The sequence below is a fragment of the Mytilus trossulus genome, chromosome 1 (assembly GCF_036588685.1).
Source record: "Mytilus trossulus isolate FHL-02 chromosome 1, PNRI_Mtr1.1.1.hap1, whole genome shotgun sequence".
Taxonomy (NCBI): Eukaryota; Metazoa; Mollusca; class Bivalvia; order Mytilida; family Mytilidae; genus Mytilus; species Mytilus trossulus.
The window spans coordinates 17,783,369-17,801,906 of record NC_086373.1 but is presented as its reverse complement, the minus strand read 5'-3'; the positions used below and the strand labels follow the sequence as shown (position 1 = coordinate 17,801,906).

The 18,538-nt window shown below is 32.5% G+C and overlaps 2 protein-coding genes across 3 annotated transcripts in view; one reads left to right on the top strand and one right to left on the bottom strand.

Moving 5' to 3' along the window:
* LOC134717458 (dual serine/threonine and tyrosine protein kinase-like) overlaps positions 1–17,226 on the bottom strand; it is a 29,388-nt gene extending 12,162 nt beyond the window's left edge. For both annotated transcript variants that reach the window (XM_063579995.1, XM_063579990.1), the window contains exons 1-4: positions 17,007–17,226; positions 15,170–15,678; positions 10,506–11,208; positions 6,564–6,716 (exon numbers count right to left, since the gene is read on the bottom strand). In XM_063579995.1, coding sequence (XP_063436065.1) covers positions 6,564–6,716; positions 10,506–11,208; positions 15,170–15,678; positions 17,007–17,127 — 1,486 coding nt within the window. In that variant the 5' untranslated portion in view covers positions 17,128–17,226. The remainder of the gene's footprint in view (positions 1–6,563; positions 6,717–10,505; positions 11,209–15,169; positions 15,679–17,006) is intronic.
* A 14-nt stretch (positions 17,227–17,240) lies between these two features.
* LOC134717444 (protein pigeon-like) overlaps positions 17,241–18,538 on the top strand; it is a 60,700-nt gene continuing 59,402 nt past the window's right edge. The window contains exon 1 of the mRNA XM_063579985.1: positions 17,241–17,427. Within this exon, the coding sequence (XP_063436055.1) occupies positions 17,319–17,427 (109 nt within the window). The 5' untranslated portion in view covers positions 17,241–17,318. The remainder of the gene's footprint in view (positions 17,428–18,538) is intronic.

Sequence of the window (18,538 nt, the reverse complement as noted above, 5' to 3'; positions counted from 1 at the left end):
TGTTGTATCAATGCTTGTTCAATGTGAGCTTATGTTGTATCAATGCTTGTTTAATGTGAGCTTATGTTGTATCAATGCTTGTTCAATGTGAGCTTATGATGTATCAATGCTTGTTCATTGTGAGCTTATGTTGTATCAATGCTTGTTCAATGTGAGCTCATGTTGTATCAATGCTTGTTCATTGTGAGCTTATGTTGTATCAATGCTTGTTAAATGTGAGCTTATGTTGTATCAATGCTTGTTCAATGTGAGCTTATGTTGTATCAATGCTTGTTCAATGTGAGCTTGTGTTGTATCAATGCTTGTTCAATGTGAGCTTTTTTTTTATATCAATACTTGATCAATGTGAGCTTATGTTTTATCAATGTTTGTTCAATGTGAGCTTATGTTGTATCAATGCTTGTTGAAATGTTTCATAGATGTACAGAATGTTATGATCAATTAACTTTTATTTTGTGCATCAAAAAGGTAGTAATAAGCCTTGGCAGATTTAGATATCAAGTCAGAACCATTGAGTTTAGATTGCATTTCATTTAATCTTTACCCAAACAGGTATAAGATTATACCTCTACTAGTTTTTAAAATATGGGTGTGGATGATGTTTAGAATGCAATATATACAAATCCATAAAGATCCTGACGCTAATCGAATAGTTCTCCCAACTATTAAGTTCTCTCAACTGCTAATAAGAAATTTTAACGTTAGAAATTAATATTGTCAGATCATATGTGTTAGTATGTCATTTGAATTTGCACTATGCATGCTTTTCTATAGAAATTGTGACGTCAGTATGCATTCTTAATAGCACTAAAAAAATCCTTGACTCTGAGGAGGATATCTGTGTAATAAACTTGTGATTAAATCATGATTTGAACTATGCTTGTTCAATGTGAGCTTTTTTTATATCAATACTTGATCAATGTGAGCTTATGTTTTATCAATGTTTGTTCAATGTGAGCTTATGTTGTATCAATGCTTGTTCAATGTGAGCTTTTGTTATATCAATACTTGATCAATGTGACCTTATGTTGTATCAATGCCTGATTAGTGTGAGTTTTTGTTATATCAATGCTTGTTCAATGTGAGCTTTTGTTATATCAATACTTGATCAATGTGAGTTTATGTTGTATCAATACTAATCTTTTCGTCAATAACTAAACTTATTTAATATTTTATTTGAAACAGACCAAATGTGGTATATTTCCATCTGATTTCAGAGATCAATCCCTGTTTGCCTCTAAGTTACTTATTATCATGTTTCATATAAGGTCAGGAAATGATAAGATGTCAATCAATAACAATACTGTAGATTCATTGTTATTCGTCGGATACCATTTTTGTGGGGGTTTCGTGGGTACAGAGGAACCAAGAATTCAAATGTTCAACAAATACACTAATTCAATAGACTTTGTATACAGAGATAAAGGCGAAACCACAAAATAAAATATCCATGAATATATGCTAATCCACAAAAATTGATACCCACGTCGGATAATAAATGAATCCACAGTAGGTCACTAGATTGATTTATTGTTGGTATTTAACACCCCTTTCAGCTCTATTAGCTATTTCACAGTGGCCAGTTTTAATTGATGGCAGAAAATGAGGAGCACTGAGGGAACCACTGACTAATAGCAGGACAACTTTTATTCCTTAGTCCACTAGACCCATGACTACTAACTTTAACTAAAGGACAAAGCCTCTTTCTAGATTAGTCCTGATTTTTATGCTTAACAGTGAATGTACCTAATATTATTTCTACTTATTACATTATCAACTAATGATATTTTGATTGTTTTTTTTATTGATGTCCAGTGGCAAATATTTCATACATGTTCAAGCTGTGTAAAACAGAAAACGTTTTCAGGCCCTTGACATCTTAATCCTTAATACCAGAGTGACGTACATGTCCAAAATTGAAATCAATGTGACTTATCAAATTGATCTTGATCATTTTTTGTTTATCATTGTGTGCTATCGATACCATGATTCAAATATCTAATATTTAATATTTAATATTTAATCCACAATATCTTTCAAAATGTTGTATTCACATAAAATGAAGTATTGACCACCCATGTATACATATGAAAACGAATTTGAAAATGGAAACTGACAATTCCTGGGAGGAAATGTTGGGTTCTTTCTAAGATTGACCAAAACACAAACTCAATTATGAAATACATTAATTTACCTTTTGAACCAAAAATTACATCAATATCTGTTGACATACCAAAAAAGTTAATTAAAACACCTGTTGTATTTACGAGGGGGAAAATGGTTTACATGATATGCTCTGGCTACTTTCAAAAGGAGATGGGGTTACAGTATTCCTAAATGAGACAGTTTATATTCATGATATTTATGTGAGATCAAACTATCATTAAGACTGAATTGAAGTCTTAATTATAGATAAAAGAACAATTTAAGATGTTTCAATTCTAGTTTTTCAGAACTTTCTAAATTTAAAATTCAAGCTGTCTTAAAAATTCGGATTAATTATGTCATGTATGTGGAAATGGTTAAAGAATAATTTAGGTGGAGTAATTTTATATAAAATATATATCATACATAGTATATTTAACCTTATAAACCACAGGTAGATAGTTTCATGACACGGAACATCCTTAACCTATTACTTTCTCTTCCTACACACAATTCATCATGCTTTATAAGGCAATAGTTAATAAAATGAAATAGTCAACTATATTTCTTCAAACATAAAGAAAATTTTAGGTAAAGCGAAAATGAAAACCGTACAGCATGAAATACAAATGGGTCATTTAACATGTCTAAAGATCTCATCAAATGAGTTAAGTTAATAAAGCTTATATTTTTAAGACTGAATTTTAAGTCATTTTTTTTGTAAAGCATAAAGAAAAGTTCTCATCTCAACCCAACTATCAATTTCTCAAAGAAGGTAAAAGCATACCTGCCAACTTTTCAAAATGCCCATGGGGGTTTTGCGTGCAAGATTGCTGTCATTGTCATAACAAGAGTGCACACGCTGAAATGTCTCGCCCTCTTTACTAATCATTGATATTATGTTGATAGTCCTAAGTATAAAGCTTTATTACAAACTGTCACATAAACTTAACATTAACCAAGATAACTAAACAAAGACCAATGAACCATGAAAATGAGGTCAAGGTCAGATGAACCATGCCAGGCAGAAATGTACAGCTAACAATGCTTCCATAAAACACATATAGTTGACCTATTACTTATAGTTAAGAAAAATAGACCATAACACAAAAACTTAACACTGAGCAATGAACCGTGAAAATGAGGTCAAGGTCAAATAAAACCTGCTGGACTGACAAATAGATCATAAAATATTCCCATACACCAAATATAGTTGACCTATGGCATAAAGTATTAGATGAAAAGACCAAAACTCAAAAACTTAAACTTTGAATACTCAACCATGAAAATGAGGTCAAGGTCAGATAGCATCTGCCCACTAGACATGTACACCTTACAATCATTCCATACAACAAATATAGTAGATCTATTGCATATAGTATGAGAAAATCAGACCAAAACACAAAAACTTAACTATAACCACTGAACCATGAAAATGAGGTCAAGGTCAGATGACACCTGCCAGTTGGACATGTACACCTTACAGTCCTTCTATACACCTATAATACTAGCCGTATTGCTTATAGTATCTGAGATATGGATTTGACCACCAAAACTTAACCTTGTTCACTGATCCATGAAATGAGGTCGAGGTCAAGTGAAAACTGTCTGAGGGGCATGAAGACCTTGCAAGGTACGCACATACCAAATATAATTATCCTATTACTTATAATAAGAGAGAATTCAACATTACAAAAAATCTGAACTTTTTTTTCAAGTGGGGTCAAGGACATTTGACATGCGACTGACGAAAACTTCGTAACATGAGGCATCTATGTATGAAGCATCCAGGTCTTCCACCTTCTAAAATATAAAGCTTTTAAGAAGTGAGCTAACACCGCCGCCGCCGTAGCCGCTGCATCCCTATGTCGAGCTTTCTGCAACAAAAGTTGCAGGCTCAACAAAAACCCTTCAAGGGTGCCTTTTTTTAATACATTTTTATGTGTTTTTTTTACTTCTACATACTTTTATAAGCCTAAGTCATTGTAAAATTAATTGTTTTGTTTAAAATTGTGGACAAAATTGCTTTTAAAATTTCAATTTGAGAGCCCACAAAGATTGACAGTTGGCAGGTATGTAAAAGTAGGAGTCAGACCCTAATGTATCTGTGGTATCCTTTCTTTCAAGTTTATTAGGACAGAACTGGTCAATACAGCCACCAATGTAGGATCTACTCAGTCTCAGTGAGTGGCCATGATATATACACATGATACAGCAGAGAATGAAGTTAAAGGAGAATGTTAAAATTTATTCATTCTTTTGAAAAAAATCCCTAAACAAATGCTACATCACATACCTGAACATACAATAAAGGAACAAGTTGGCAACAAAAGGAGCACATTTTGTTCTAAAAGGGATGCCAACAGTTTTATTTATATGTTGATGACCTTAATTCAATTCAAAAGATAATTTAAAATATTTTTATTTTGAATTAAACACATGAGGAACTGCATGGTGTTTACAAAATAAGGAGTAATGAGTCAATACTCTACAGAAAAATGTCCATTTATAAGTAAAATACTGGAAAAATGGGATTTTTTTTCTTCTTTTTTTTCATAAAATTTACTTCTGAATACTATCCTATGATTAGAAACATGCTTCTGTCCAAGTTTGGTACAAATCCAGGACAGTTTAAGAAAGTTATCAATATTTAAAAAACTTTAACCACAAAGGCGGCGGTGTTGGCGTCCAGAGATATTCACTCTGTGGTTAAAGTTTTTGAAATTTAAACTACAGAAGCTTGTTTATGATCATAAGATAGTATCCAGAAGTAAATCCTGTATTATTACCAAACTTGGACAGAAGATTCTTACAATCAAAAGATAGTATCAAGAGGAAAATTTTGTTTGATTTTTTCCTCATTTTTGTTGAGCCTGTGATTTGCAGCAAAATTTGGCTAGACACAGGGTTCCGCGGAACCCTTACAAATTTTATATATACAAATGATTTACAATTTATAAATGCAGTCCATCAATTATTTTTAAATCATTATCTGTCTCTGACTAAGACATTATAGTTTTATTTTAACCCATGCTTATAACATGTATAAGGTAAATAAATGTACATGTAGTGATAAAATTTGATAAATCATTGCACTTCTCTTCACAGATTTATCTCTTTTATCTACACACATTTTTGTGTATTTATGATTCATTTGTGATAAAAGTTTAAAGATGTGTCCAAATTTGATGTCCATTTAGTGTAATTACATTGATTTAACTTAATCTACTGTCTAATACTTTGTTTTGAGACTGTCCCAAAAACAGAGCATCTGGTGATACAGGAAGTTTTGGACTGTCCATACCTATAACTATTGTATTAGTTCTATGTACTGTAAATTCAAAAATTAATGCCAAAAATGCGACAGAGTCTTGAACGCAATAATTTAAACTCTTATTTTGAAATATTTTTTATGAATTAAACAGAATTTTACCTGAAAATCGTAAAAATTTAAATCGCATTTAAGTCTAAAATGATAACATCGCAATAATAAATGCACGCAATAATTTCTGAATTTACAGTATACTGTTACTGTACATAGTAACATTAGACCAGGGACTATTGTTCTAGTTTGATGTTAGTAAAATAGTAACTGTCCTATAATCATCTTTCTCATTATAATCAAAACAAAATGATATTGTAAATTCAGAAGCTATTGTCAGATTTTCATTATTGCAAAAAATGCAACTGGATGAAGTTCTCAAATATAAGAAATCACATTCTGAATTTGATACATATAGATTACTACTGCATCCAGTGTGATACAATAAATTTTCACTCGAGACAGTTAAATTTTCAAATTTAAAATGTGAGGCTCGCAGAGCGTTTTAAATATTTAAAATTAAACTGTCGAGAGCGGTAAATAAATATCGTATTACACAAGATGTTGTTGTAGAATCTGTTTCTCTAATGATTATTAAACAATATGCAGGCAAACGTATTCCTTCTTTTTGAATGATCTGCAAAATGATCTGTTCTTTCTATGTGACGTCATCAGGCATGGTCGCCTTTTTCATGCCGCCACAATTCAGAGGAAAGCAAGAAAAATTTGACGTCATTAATAAATCGGATTTTTACCTCAGTAAATGAAGAACTGAGATCAAACGAACCACATGTTGATTAATTTTTCTTATACAATGGGTGCAGAAAGGGATAAATTGACGAAGAATAAGAGAAATATATACATCTGACAATTTTTGTGATATATCGCAATTTTAATTTTTGGCACATTTTTGTCCAATTTAAAAAAAAATATATTAACAATTTCGAAATTCACAAAAAAGCATTGTATCTAATTCTTCAGAAATAATTACAAAATGTATATTACTCAGATCAATAGAAACCCTCTTTGTCAATAAAGAAATATTGAGGATACAACATATTGATAACACTTTTTACAGTAAGAATATACAAATTACCTGTATAAGAGTCCCTTAGTATATTGACAGATTTGACTAGTTTTCCTGCTATAGACTGATTTAAGGCACCAAGCACCAATTCTTGAAGTTGATAAGTACATATTTTAAGGCCTTTGTGTGTCATGATTGCTCCATCTTCATTGAATTCAACACCTGTAGTAATAATGGTAATACAATGTCATAAAATAATAACAGTTACAATCTCCATCTTAAAAATGTTCAGTCTATAAAGTGCACATGGTACATGAGCTTGAAAAAAATAAGGATTCAGTATTTGACATATATAATACAATGTATAAATCCCCAGTAAGTCTCATTGGGGTCTAAGCATGACGCGGGATTGCCAATTTTTTGTAAGAGTGACACGTGAAAGTCAAATTATTGTGTCATGAAAACGGGAAATGAGGTCTAGCGGGACCCGGGAAATGACAAAAAAATGAGAATTGCTTACGTACATAGTGTAAGCGGGATACGGGAATCTGACAAAACAGTAAGCAGGATTCGGGATCAGAAACCCCAATGAGACCCCCTCCCCTAGGAGGTTACTTCCTATATTTTTAGTGGTATGAGAGTGCTGCAAAACAGGTCCCCTTTTCATGTCCTGCTGGTTAGAACAGGGTCACTTTTTCATGTCCTGCTGGTTAGAACAGGGTCGCTTTCTCATACTCTGCTGGTGAGAACAGGGTCGCTTTTTCATGCTCTGCTGGTGAGAACAGTCTTTTTTCAAACAAAGTATTTGTCTAGTACAGGATTGCTTATTTGACTGTGTGAAATACATACAGTCTAGAACCCAGGTCTAGAACAGCATCTATTTTATATGGTCTAGAACAGGGTATACATTCAAATTCTTAGAATAAATATAGGAAGATGTGGTATGAGTGCCAATGAGTCTTTTAAACACTCCATCCAAGTAACAATTTATATAAGTCAACCATTATAGATCTTCAACACAGAGACTTGGCTTACATCAAACAGCAAGGGCCCCAAAAATTACTAGTGAAAAACCATTCAAACAGGAAAACCAGTCTAATCTATATAAAAACAAGAAACAAGAAACACTTATGAACCATATAAACAGACAACAACCACTGAACATCAGATTCCTGACCTAGGACATGTGCAAACAATTGCAGAGGGATTAAACATTTCAATGGTACCAAACCTTCTCGACTTTCAGAAACAATAGTATAACATCACAACATACATGACATAGAAATATCAATTGGAAGGCTTAACTCAATCAAAAAACTCAGTTACACAAATTATCACACAATGTCAATGATGAATAAATTTGATCTGAGATACAATGCAAAATACATAGTTAATGAAAAATAAGGGATGAATACTGTAAACCAACTTATTTTTGCTAGAAAGTGCTAACTGCAAAATAATTTATTCGTGAAAGTTGGTTCACAGTAATTAAGGTTTAAAAGTAAATAAATAGGTTCAAACTAAGGCAAAGGTAAAAGTACAAAACCTCTGTAAAATGTTAACATGAAACATAAAGTATTTGAAATTTGGAATTTAACATTGAAAGTAACATGAGTAATGGGACTTCATTAGTGGTTTATTCTTAAAGGCTGATTATGACTGATGACACAAGATTGCCTGACACTACATGCACCATAATATAAGTTATATGGTTCGCTACTGACCCCATACGGATCCATAGAGGGTTAGTAAAATCCATAGGGGGTGAGGCCGGAGGCCGAGTCCCCTATGAATTTTATTCACCCTCTATGGATCCGTAGGGGGTCAGTAGTTAACCGTATAACGAATTTATCGGACGCTGGACTTTTTCTGCGGCGTTTTGTTGAAAAATAAACAACGAAACACAACAACATTAATAGATGACGTCGCCATTAACGCGTCACGAACCCCATATGAAACTTACTAACCCCATACGGTCTCATAGGGGGTCACCACGTGACGGCGTTTAACCAATCACAACGTGATAATTCATCTGTGGTCCGATAAATGTATTTAGTTTTTGTCTTCAATTTCTTAATTGTTACAAGAACACACCCGCGAAATCGCGGGCATTCAGAGCGTAGTTTAAAGTATGTAAAGCGTTGTTGGAAGAATTTTGTAAAATATTGAATGACTGGAGAATTTCAGCAAAAGTATCATAAGTCAAAGGTTATAGTTGGGGACAGGAAAATGCTTTTTTTTTTTATCCCTCCTCCTTTATTTCCAATATTCCCTTTTTTTGGTTTTCTATCAATTTCAATATGAACATACGTTTAGTATGTTATGCACATTCAAAATTCAGTGGTTGTTGTTTGTTTATGTGTTGCATATTTGTTTTTCGTTCAATTTTTTTTGTACACGAATAAGGCCGCTAGTTTTCTGGTTTGAATTGTTTTACATTGTCAGTTTGGGGCCTTTTAAAGCTGAGTATGAGGTATGGGCTTTGCTCGTTGTTGAAGGTCGTACGGTAACCTATAGTTGTTAATATCTGTGTCATATTGGTCTCTTGTGGAGAGTTGTCTCAACATGGCAATCATACCACATCTTTTCTTTTTTTTGTAATCAATGAATTTTGTAAAAGATTTAATTTCAGAAAAGGTATCAAAAGTTTACATGAATATTTTTAGGGCTTATCTGTATATTATGAACATTCATTACTATATAAATATACTTGTATTTACTTTCAATTCGAAGTTTACTAATCGATCCATAGTGGTCATTGATATAGTATACAGACCCTCTCTATTTAATAAACTCTGTGACTGCCGTGGATAGTAAACTTAACAATGATAGCAGATAGAATTCTGAAAATACACTTTATTCTTTGTATATTTATGTTCAAAGTATACAGAAAAACGCAAACCGGAAGTCTAATCTGACTTAAAATTTCGACCAATGACGGAACAATATCCGGATGCCTTTTTTCTCGTTTTTCTCCAAAAATAACTCAATCTGAATAATCATATGAATGGATGACAAATGGCACTATGCACTGTACCTATAGGACACAGAGGCGTGTTGATTAGTTTATTGTGGAAAGAAGAGAAGCGACACCCAAAATGAGGTCTTCTCGTTTAATAGTATAGATGTTTAAAGACTTGGACATGATAACCAATATGTTTTACAGTATTACTCTATATATAATATATTACTAAACATGCTAAATGTATTCACTGATAAATAAATGTTTATCATGTTCATTTAAAATATGAACCTGCATTTGAAACATACAAAACAATGCAAAATGTATAGGTCATATACACGGTAGGGAGATAACCTAAGTTGCTCCACAATAAATAAAAGGTCAGTTACCCAAAGGTGGCAAAAATGTTTTGTGATATAAAAAAGGGTTACAATTTATGGAAGGATACTGAGAAATACACTTTTAAAAGAAACTACATTGTATATACATTTTATCTATAAAACAACCTATAGAAAATTCAAGATGTAATCAGAGTGTCAAGTGTGAAAATGTACTGAAGGTCATATGACCCAAAGATAGATAAAATCCCCAGCATTCATCCAGTATGAACCAAAGATAGATAAAATCCCAAACATTTATCCAGTAGTTGTAGTGCTTTCATAGCATTTCTGTACAAAAGCAGAGTCAACGAAAAAGAATGGCAATAAACAACTACATTTTGTACCACTAAATTACAGGCTCCTAATTTAGGACAGAATTTAGCAGGGTTAACTTTGTTTGCAGGCAAAACATCTTCCCCCACATCTAGGAGAGTGATGTTACAGCACAAAATGAGACCAACTATAAAATTCAGTTGAAAAGGTTTTACTAACTATATCAACACAAAACAAACAAAAAACAAATGAGAAGAGGATTTAAAAAAACAAAGTGCAGATCTAAGACTACTCACAAGTGTACCCCCACATCCAAATTTATATATAAATGTGCAAATAATTTTTTTAACAAGTCATGCACACACACATATTTTTTATTCAATTCAAAAAACCTACCTAGAAATTCATAATCAGCAGCTTTTTGTACCAACATTTCTGTATTTTCTGCTATCGTAAATCCAATCATTTCTCTGATCTCATTTGTTTTGGCCACACTTATTCTCATTAAAGATTTATACAATTCTACTTCTTTTTCTCGTGCAAACAGTAATTTCTTTGGTGTAATTAACATGTCTCTTGCCATATCGAATGCGGACATAATAAACATACTTAGACATCGTGAATGGGAGTTATTCAAAACCGTAGAGGAATTTACTAAGTATCTCTGTAATGTCTGTTGAACGAACATATTGAAACGGTAAGAATGGCTTTCAAAATTGTCTATCAAGTCACTCTCTGTTTCATAATAGTCAGACAAAAATGATCGTCTAGTGTTCCGACATGTTGGGTTCTCATTCAAGTACCCTAAATCACATAACTGTTCATATACTCTGGTATTCTTAAGAATGGTCATTTTGTTTTTTCCTATAAGAGAATTACTTTGTGATCGTGAATTTCCATTAACTCTGTCTAAAGTTCTTTCTATTCTCCTTGATGGTATACTGGACACATTGTCCTGTTCAGTGTTCGTTGTTGAATTTGTTGCATTGTTATTTGGGATTTCCCCATTCATTAAATGTTGCCTACATTTTGGGACACGTATAAAGCATACAGATTCATACTGGGATATTTCTTGTAGATTTTGTAGTGTCTCAATCTCCTGTATATCAAAATAAAAGAATATAACTAAAAGGAATCACAATACACATACTTTTTTTCTTTTATTTTTGTAAGTCCTTCATTTACTTGATTAGTATTATCTTACAACTATTTTTTGTTCAAGTTCAGGGTTTAACCCATCCATTAATGTGCCCATACAAAGTCATAAATACAGCACATTATTTTGTTGGCCTATCTGTTTTTTCATGCATATATATATATATATATATATATATATAAGTACGTCTGAGTCAGTGACAACCCTACAACAGATGTATCCATCGGATCGCCATCAATGATGGTGATACATGGCTGTGTACATAATGTATATACAACTTGCTAAACATCAACCCAACAATGTTAGATCTGTAAATTTGCTTTCGCAAATTTTTGGTTCTTCCCTCGCCGGGATTCGAACCCATGCTACTGTGATATCGTGACACCAAATCGCCTGCACTGCAGCCGTCCCGCTAGACCACACGACCACCTGGGCTCTCAAAAAAAGAGCTTTCGGTGGCCATATGTTACCTTTCCACGTCAGTTTTAATCTAGCGGCGTACTACAGTACATGATATATAAGGCATGAAGATGTTATTGTTACAGATCAGCTAGATTAAAACTGACGTGGAAAGGTAACATATGGCCACCGAAAGCTCTTTTTTTGAGAGCCCAGGTGGTCGTGTGGTCTAGCGGGACGGCTGCAGTGCAGGCGATTTGGTGTCACGATATCACAGTAGCATGGGTTCGAATCCCGGCGAGGGAAGAACCAAAAATTTGCGAAAGCAAATTTACAGATCTAACATTGTTGGGTTGATGTTTAGACGAGTTGTATATATATATATATATATATACACAGTAGTCACTAGTCAGTATGCAGAATTTCTCTTCATACTGCAGTGTACACGTATATCAGGAATTGGCTAATTGTAATTGATTACATTTTTTCCCCAAGTAATCATCAGTAATCTGTAATCATCAAAATTTGTGTATTCAATTCGATCACTGTAGCTAAATAGTTTGATAAATTATAACCTCAACTAGTTTAGCATGTGTTAAGATGAAATTGACAAAAATTTGTGTGTTTCCTTCATTTAACATGTTTGAGGCTCAAGGGTACAAATTATTCATAAAAAATTGAGAGAAATTTTTTTTCATTAAAAACTTTATATATATTACACGTACTACTAGTTGTGACTTTATGATATGGTACAAAATCATCCAATCCGTTTTGGCACAAGATGACTTTTAAAATGTTTATATCATTGAAAAAGCTCTAAATTATCTCCCATTAGTGTAAAAATGCATTTTTTTTGGCATTTAAATTGAAATAACTTTTTAAACTCATAGGTGACCTACATTTTTTATTATTTTTTTTCAAATAAACTGTACTTCAACTAAACTATTTTAATTTAGACGATTTCTGTAATTTAGTTCTTTTTTTATTTTTATTTTAACTTTTTTTCTCGTATTACACGTATTTCAACAGAAAAAAGGAACCTTAAGGTCAAGTTACAGTAAATGGGCTATGTCACAGATTTCAATAAAATTTGGCATTCAACTCTGGCTTGATAAACTTCAACTGAAAATCGAAAAAAAATGCATTTATCTCAATTATCATTTGAAATATTACTAATTGAATTTTTACAAAATGGGTGAACATTTGTATAGAAAGCACATAAAATCGGCAAAAACCCTTCTAAAATTTGTCTTAAAATCGCAAAATCTTTAATTGTACTCCATAGATTTTTCTTAAAAAATTATATGTTGTTGATACATAAATTTCTGTTTTAATGATATAAAATAATCATAGGGTCACCGACTCCGTTTTTTACCTAACAATCAATTTGTTACCTTTTTGGTAGTGAAAAACGTCAAAAATCAACGTTTTACGGCCTGCAACGTTACGATTATTTCGACGTTTTGTTGGAGTTTTTCACAAAGAACGCAACTTTGAATGATGAATACCGTAAAAACGAAGTCGGTGACCCTATCTTTATTTTGCATCATTAAAACAGAAATTTATGTATCAACAACATATAGTTTTTTAAGAAAAATCTATGGAGTAGAATTAGAGACTTGGCGATTTAAAGACAAATTTAAGATGTTTTTTTCGCCGATTTTATGTGCTTTCTATACAAATATTCACCCATATTAACAGAAATCAATCAGCAATTTTTCAGATAATAAAAGAGATAAATGTATTATTTTTTAGATTTTCAGTTGTAGTTCAACGAGCCAAGGTTGTATGCAATTTTTTAGCAAAATCTGCGACATAGCCCATTTACTGTTCCTTGACCTTAACATAAATGCATGACTCTTTCGAAGGCAGATTGTGAGCTTAAATGAACAGTGACTCAATAGTTTATTTTATTTTTCTATTAAGTATAGGATAAAGTTTATTAAATGAAAAAAAAAGAAGCAACATTCTCTTTTTAAAAATAATATTTATATCCTGCAAGCCCCCTTAATATGTTTTATAGTAGTTAGTACATGTATATGAATATGACTTGAGATTTCTATTGATTGTCTTATTCAGATTTGTTTATTTCTCAAAGCTGCTTAATGTTTAACCAGATGTCCTGACATATTAAACTCTATTTCCTGCTTTTATAACAAATTCATGACTAACAATGCTTGAAAATACTTAACACTTTTTAAAATAAAAATAGAAAATATCTGAACTTAAGTGCTGACTACATTTGTACTTGTACATGTTGTATGTTTAACTAAAAGACCTTGATTTCCTAAAGAGTAAATATCAATAAGATTTGAGTTTTTGGAAAAGATAAACCTTTGACTAGTTATCTTAACAATATGATATAAAGATGGTTGACAATGAACCAATTACATTGATATTCTCCGACAGTAAAAGATTCATGTACATGTACAATGTATAAATTTGTATCCAATTTTTTACTTAAAATTAAAGTGTTTATAAATTTAAATGGAGTATAAACATGATAAAGAATTCTCAACTGCCTTTTTCTACATGAACATGTTCAACAACATATTATTGTCTAATTAATCTACACCACAGAACAAGGATATTTTTTTTTTATAAAACTATAAAAAAAATATTACTAAAGTCATTTAAAAGTGCAAATAATTTTAAAGTTATTTATATTGTTATTCACTTTTTGACAAATTTGCATTTCATCTAAATAAATTATTTAGGTGTATTTCTTTTTCTTTTGTTGAATTCTTATTATTTACGTTTTCTTTTCAGTCTTTCTTTCTTTAATGTTCTTTGTCATGTAGTTATTATTTTTTCATTCCTGCTCTTCATATCATTGTAACAATGCATTCTATGTTTATGAAATCATTAATCATTGGAGTTGGTACCGGTATTTCAAGAAAAACAGATTATTATTAAGCTATATATATATATAAGCAGTATGGGCTAAATGATTATTATTACAGGCTGTACAGTGACCTATATAAAATTAAGAATGGAAATGGGGAATGTGTCAAAGAGACAACAACCCGATCATAGAAAAAATAACAGCAGAAGGTCACCAACAGGTCTTCAATGATGTAGTGAGAAATTCTAGTTGTTAGTTTCTGTTCCATTTGGTCTCTAGTCATGCTAGTGGAGAGTTGTCTCATAGGCAATCATACCACATCTTCTGAGTTTTAAGTGTACAGCTTGTTTAATATCAGAATACTTAGTACAAATGCAGTATAATCAAGATAATTTTGTTACAATCAGATGTGGTAGATAATATTATATTTGTAATGATCACACATTAAATTTGTTAATTGGTGAAAAAAATCTTAAATTGGACATGTAATATTAACTGTGAAATAATAGTACAAGAAAATAATTATGTACTTCATCTTAAATTATTAGTTTCTATCCACAATCAATAAAATTGGTAAATTGGTCAAAACATCTATAGCTGTCCAAATTTATTCACTGTGATAAGTCATAGAATTTCATCTAAACTTAAATATGAACTAACCTCATCTGACAAATCATCTGAAAAAGAATAAACCAGAATGGGCGAAACACTCTCTGTACATGTCTTATACACTTTACTGATTTCTCCAAGGGAAGGTGCAACAATAATCTGAGCCCCTTGTCTTAGTATAACATGATTATAAGAAATTTCCAAAATGGCTGAATCTGATGCCTTGTCAGCAGAATGAATTTGTAAATCCTTTAGTGGTACAGTTTTGGATTGTTCTTTATATGCATCTAAGTGATCTACAATTTCATAGTCGTCTGGCAGTGCTAGGCTATAAGAGAGACTCTCGCCATGTTTAAATCGTACCATACGAAACGGTAAATCATCATGCCCTGCTGCTGCAGAGTAAATGACTGGGAGTATCCCATTGTTAAATATTTCATTTACAATCTTGAATTTTGAATAAGAATTTTGTCCCAAAATCACAATTCCTGGTGGTCTTTGTGCAATATCTAAAATCTCTTGTTCCTCTTCTCGTAATAGCTCTGCTTTAAACAGTGACCCTGAAAAACATGAAATAGACAATTGTATCTCATAACATGTCATGCATGTAGAATGTATACAAATATAAGACATAGTTTCATAGTCCCATAGAATTATCAGCACTGATATACATGTATTATAAAGATTAAAAATTTGAATTGGCAACATCTTCTACACATTTGACAGTGCCGTTAGCCACTTTGTGAGAACCAGCTCTTCTCCCTTTGTCACTGAATTACTCCTTCATACAAGTAACTTCTCAAGAAGAATGAAAAGAAAATAGCACAAGGCCAAATAAAATAATACATATGTAATATCATGTTTTTTTATTACATTTTTTAAATAAATACCTGTCTTTTTTTACATTGAGTCTATTCATGCTATTGGAGAAATTGTGACTTACCAGTGCTTACCAGTATTGAAAAATGACAAAAAACCTTAAAGGTAGGCTATTTCTAAGCTTAAAATATAGGGTAGGTATAGAAGAAAGAAAGAAAGAAAGAAAGAAAGAAAGAAAAGACAGATGGACGGATGGACACAGACAGACAGACAGACAGACAGACAGACAGACAGACAGACAGACAGACAGACAGACAGACAGACAGACAGACAGACAGACAGACAGACAGACAGACAGACAGACAGACAGACAGACAGACAGACAGACAGACAGACAGACAGACAGACAGACAGACAGACAGACAGACAGACAGACAGACAGACAGACAGACAGACAGACAGACAGACAGACAGACAGACAGACAGACAGACAGACAGACAGACAGACAGACAGACAGACAGACAGACAGACAGACAGACATATGTCCTGATTGACCAGAGAATCTGCCCCGCTTGAACTTTTTACATTATGCAGCAATCACTTTTCCAGTGTGGTATCAGATGTTCTCTATTATGACGTCAACATTTTATGGGTTCTTTTGTGCTGTCCAGTATAGGCAAACAAATAGGCCTAGCCATTAACATTAAGGGTAAAGTATACATGTAGGTAAATTTAGTCCAAATAATTATGACCTTTGGCAAGGCTATTTTATTTTTTTTCTGGGACACCTTCCTACAGTAGGAAGGCGTCCCAGAAAAAATTAAAATAGCCTTGCCAGAGTCGTAGGAAGGCGTCCCAGAAAAAAATTAAAATAGCCTTGCCAGACGTCATAATTATTTGGACTAAGGTAAATTCAGCTATTGTAACTGCATAATAATAGTTTGCGGACCATGGACATAACATATCACAAGGTCAAGGGCCTTAAGAGCTACGATTCCGCAGTTACTTAGGTTCCCCACCCTCATACAATATTTCAATAATAATCAGAATGAAACAAAAAATAGTTACCAAGTTCAGAGTTTCCCGATTCGTTTATGTCATCAAAACAGCTCTTTGTCTCATCTAAAATTTGCTTTGTTCTTTTTGAAAACTCACAGAACCGATTCAGCTCAGCACTTAAACTTGTCATTGCGATTATCAAATAAAAAATAGGATATTTCTAAGTTTCATTTTGTACACTCTGAACCATTCGACCGAAGGTTCTATATCCGGGTCGTGGAATAAGAAGCGAGTATTATTGACTTTTCCTTTGAAATTAATGTAAAAGTCCAAAACCATCCGCATGAATTGACTTCTGCACCAAAAACTGAAAAAGGCAAAATGATAGAGCTTGTAAAAGTACAAAATTTGTTATTAAATGCTGCTAAATTTGTCGAGAAGAGGAGAAGAGAACTGCATCTTCCAGTAAAACAAGCAGACGAATTTACAGGTTGCATATACAACCATTATATTAACCAAAAATATACAAGAAATAATCAAATATCTGAATCAAAGTCACAAGACACGTTCATCGGATGTTTCAAGTGTAATTTTGTTCATCAGACTTTAAATATTTGTTATTACATCTATGTTCTCATTTGTTCCTCATCCAAACATTAAGTATTTAATCCTTAAACCACAACCAGGGGCGGATCAAGCCATTTTAAAAAGGGGTGGTTTCCCAACCCAGGACAAAAGAGGGGTTCAGACAATATGTCCCCATTTAAATGCATTGATCGGCAAAAAAAAGGGGGTTCCAAGAAGTGGATCAGTAGCCTATTTGTTTTTTAGGCTCCGCCTACCAGGGGTACACAACAACTCATACTTTCGACAACTCCTACTCACCCAACTCATATAAAAAAAGAAGATGTGGTATGATTGCCAAAGAGACAACTGTCCACAAGAGACCAAAATGACACAGACATTATAAACAACCATAGGTCACTGTAATGCATTCAACAATGAGGAAAGCCCATACTGCATAGTCAGCTACAAAAGGCACTGATAAGACATTGCGAAACAATTCAAACGAAAAAAATATCGGCCTTATTTATATAAAAAAAATGAATGAAAAACAATATGTAACATATCAACAAAAGACGTGTCCATCGCAATATTCAGTAAAAAATATCATTTTCAAATATTCTATGGATTGAGCACACTGTGACACTCAAGGATTTTTTAAATATAATCCTATCAGTAGGTCAACTACAAAATAATAAAAAATGAAGCATAATAATCAATGTTAAAAAATATTGGGTACGACTTGGTAGAAGTACGAGTTGGTCTAAATAGGGTACAAGCTGGTTGAGTACGAGTTGCCGAAAGTACGAGTAGGAATATATCCGCCTACCAGCATCCTGTTTTTATAATAAAAGGTCATTTGATTGGGAATAAAACATGAGATATACATGGAACTTTATAATTATCAGTAATTTGTGAATTTTGTGAATAGGCCTCTCCACAGTCAGTTTGGCTATCTTGAATAGTGGGCAGATTTTATTAATGGAGGTAAAATTGGTCTGAAAAATATGGGAAAACATTTAAACAGAGCAGTTGCT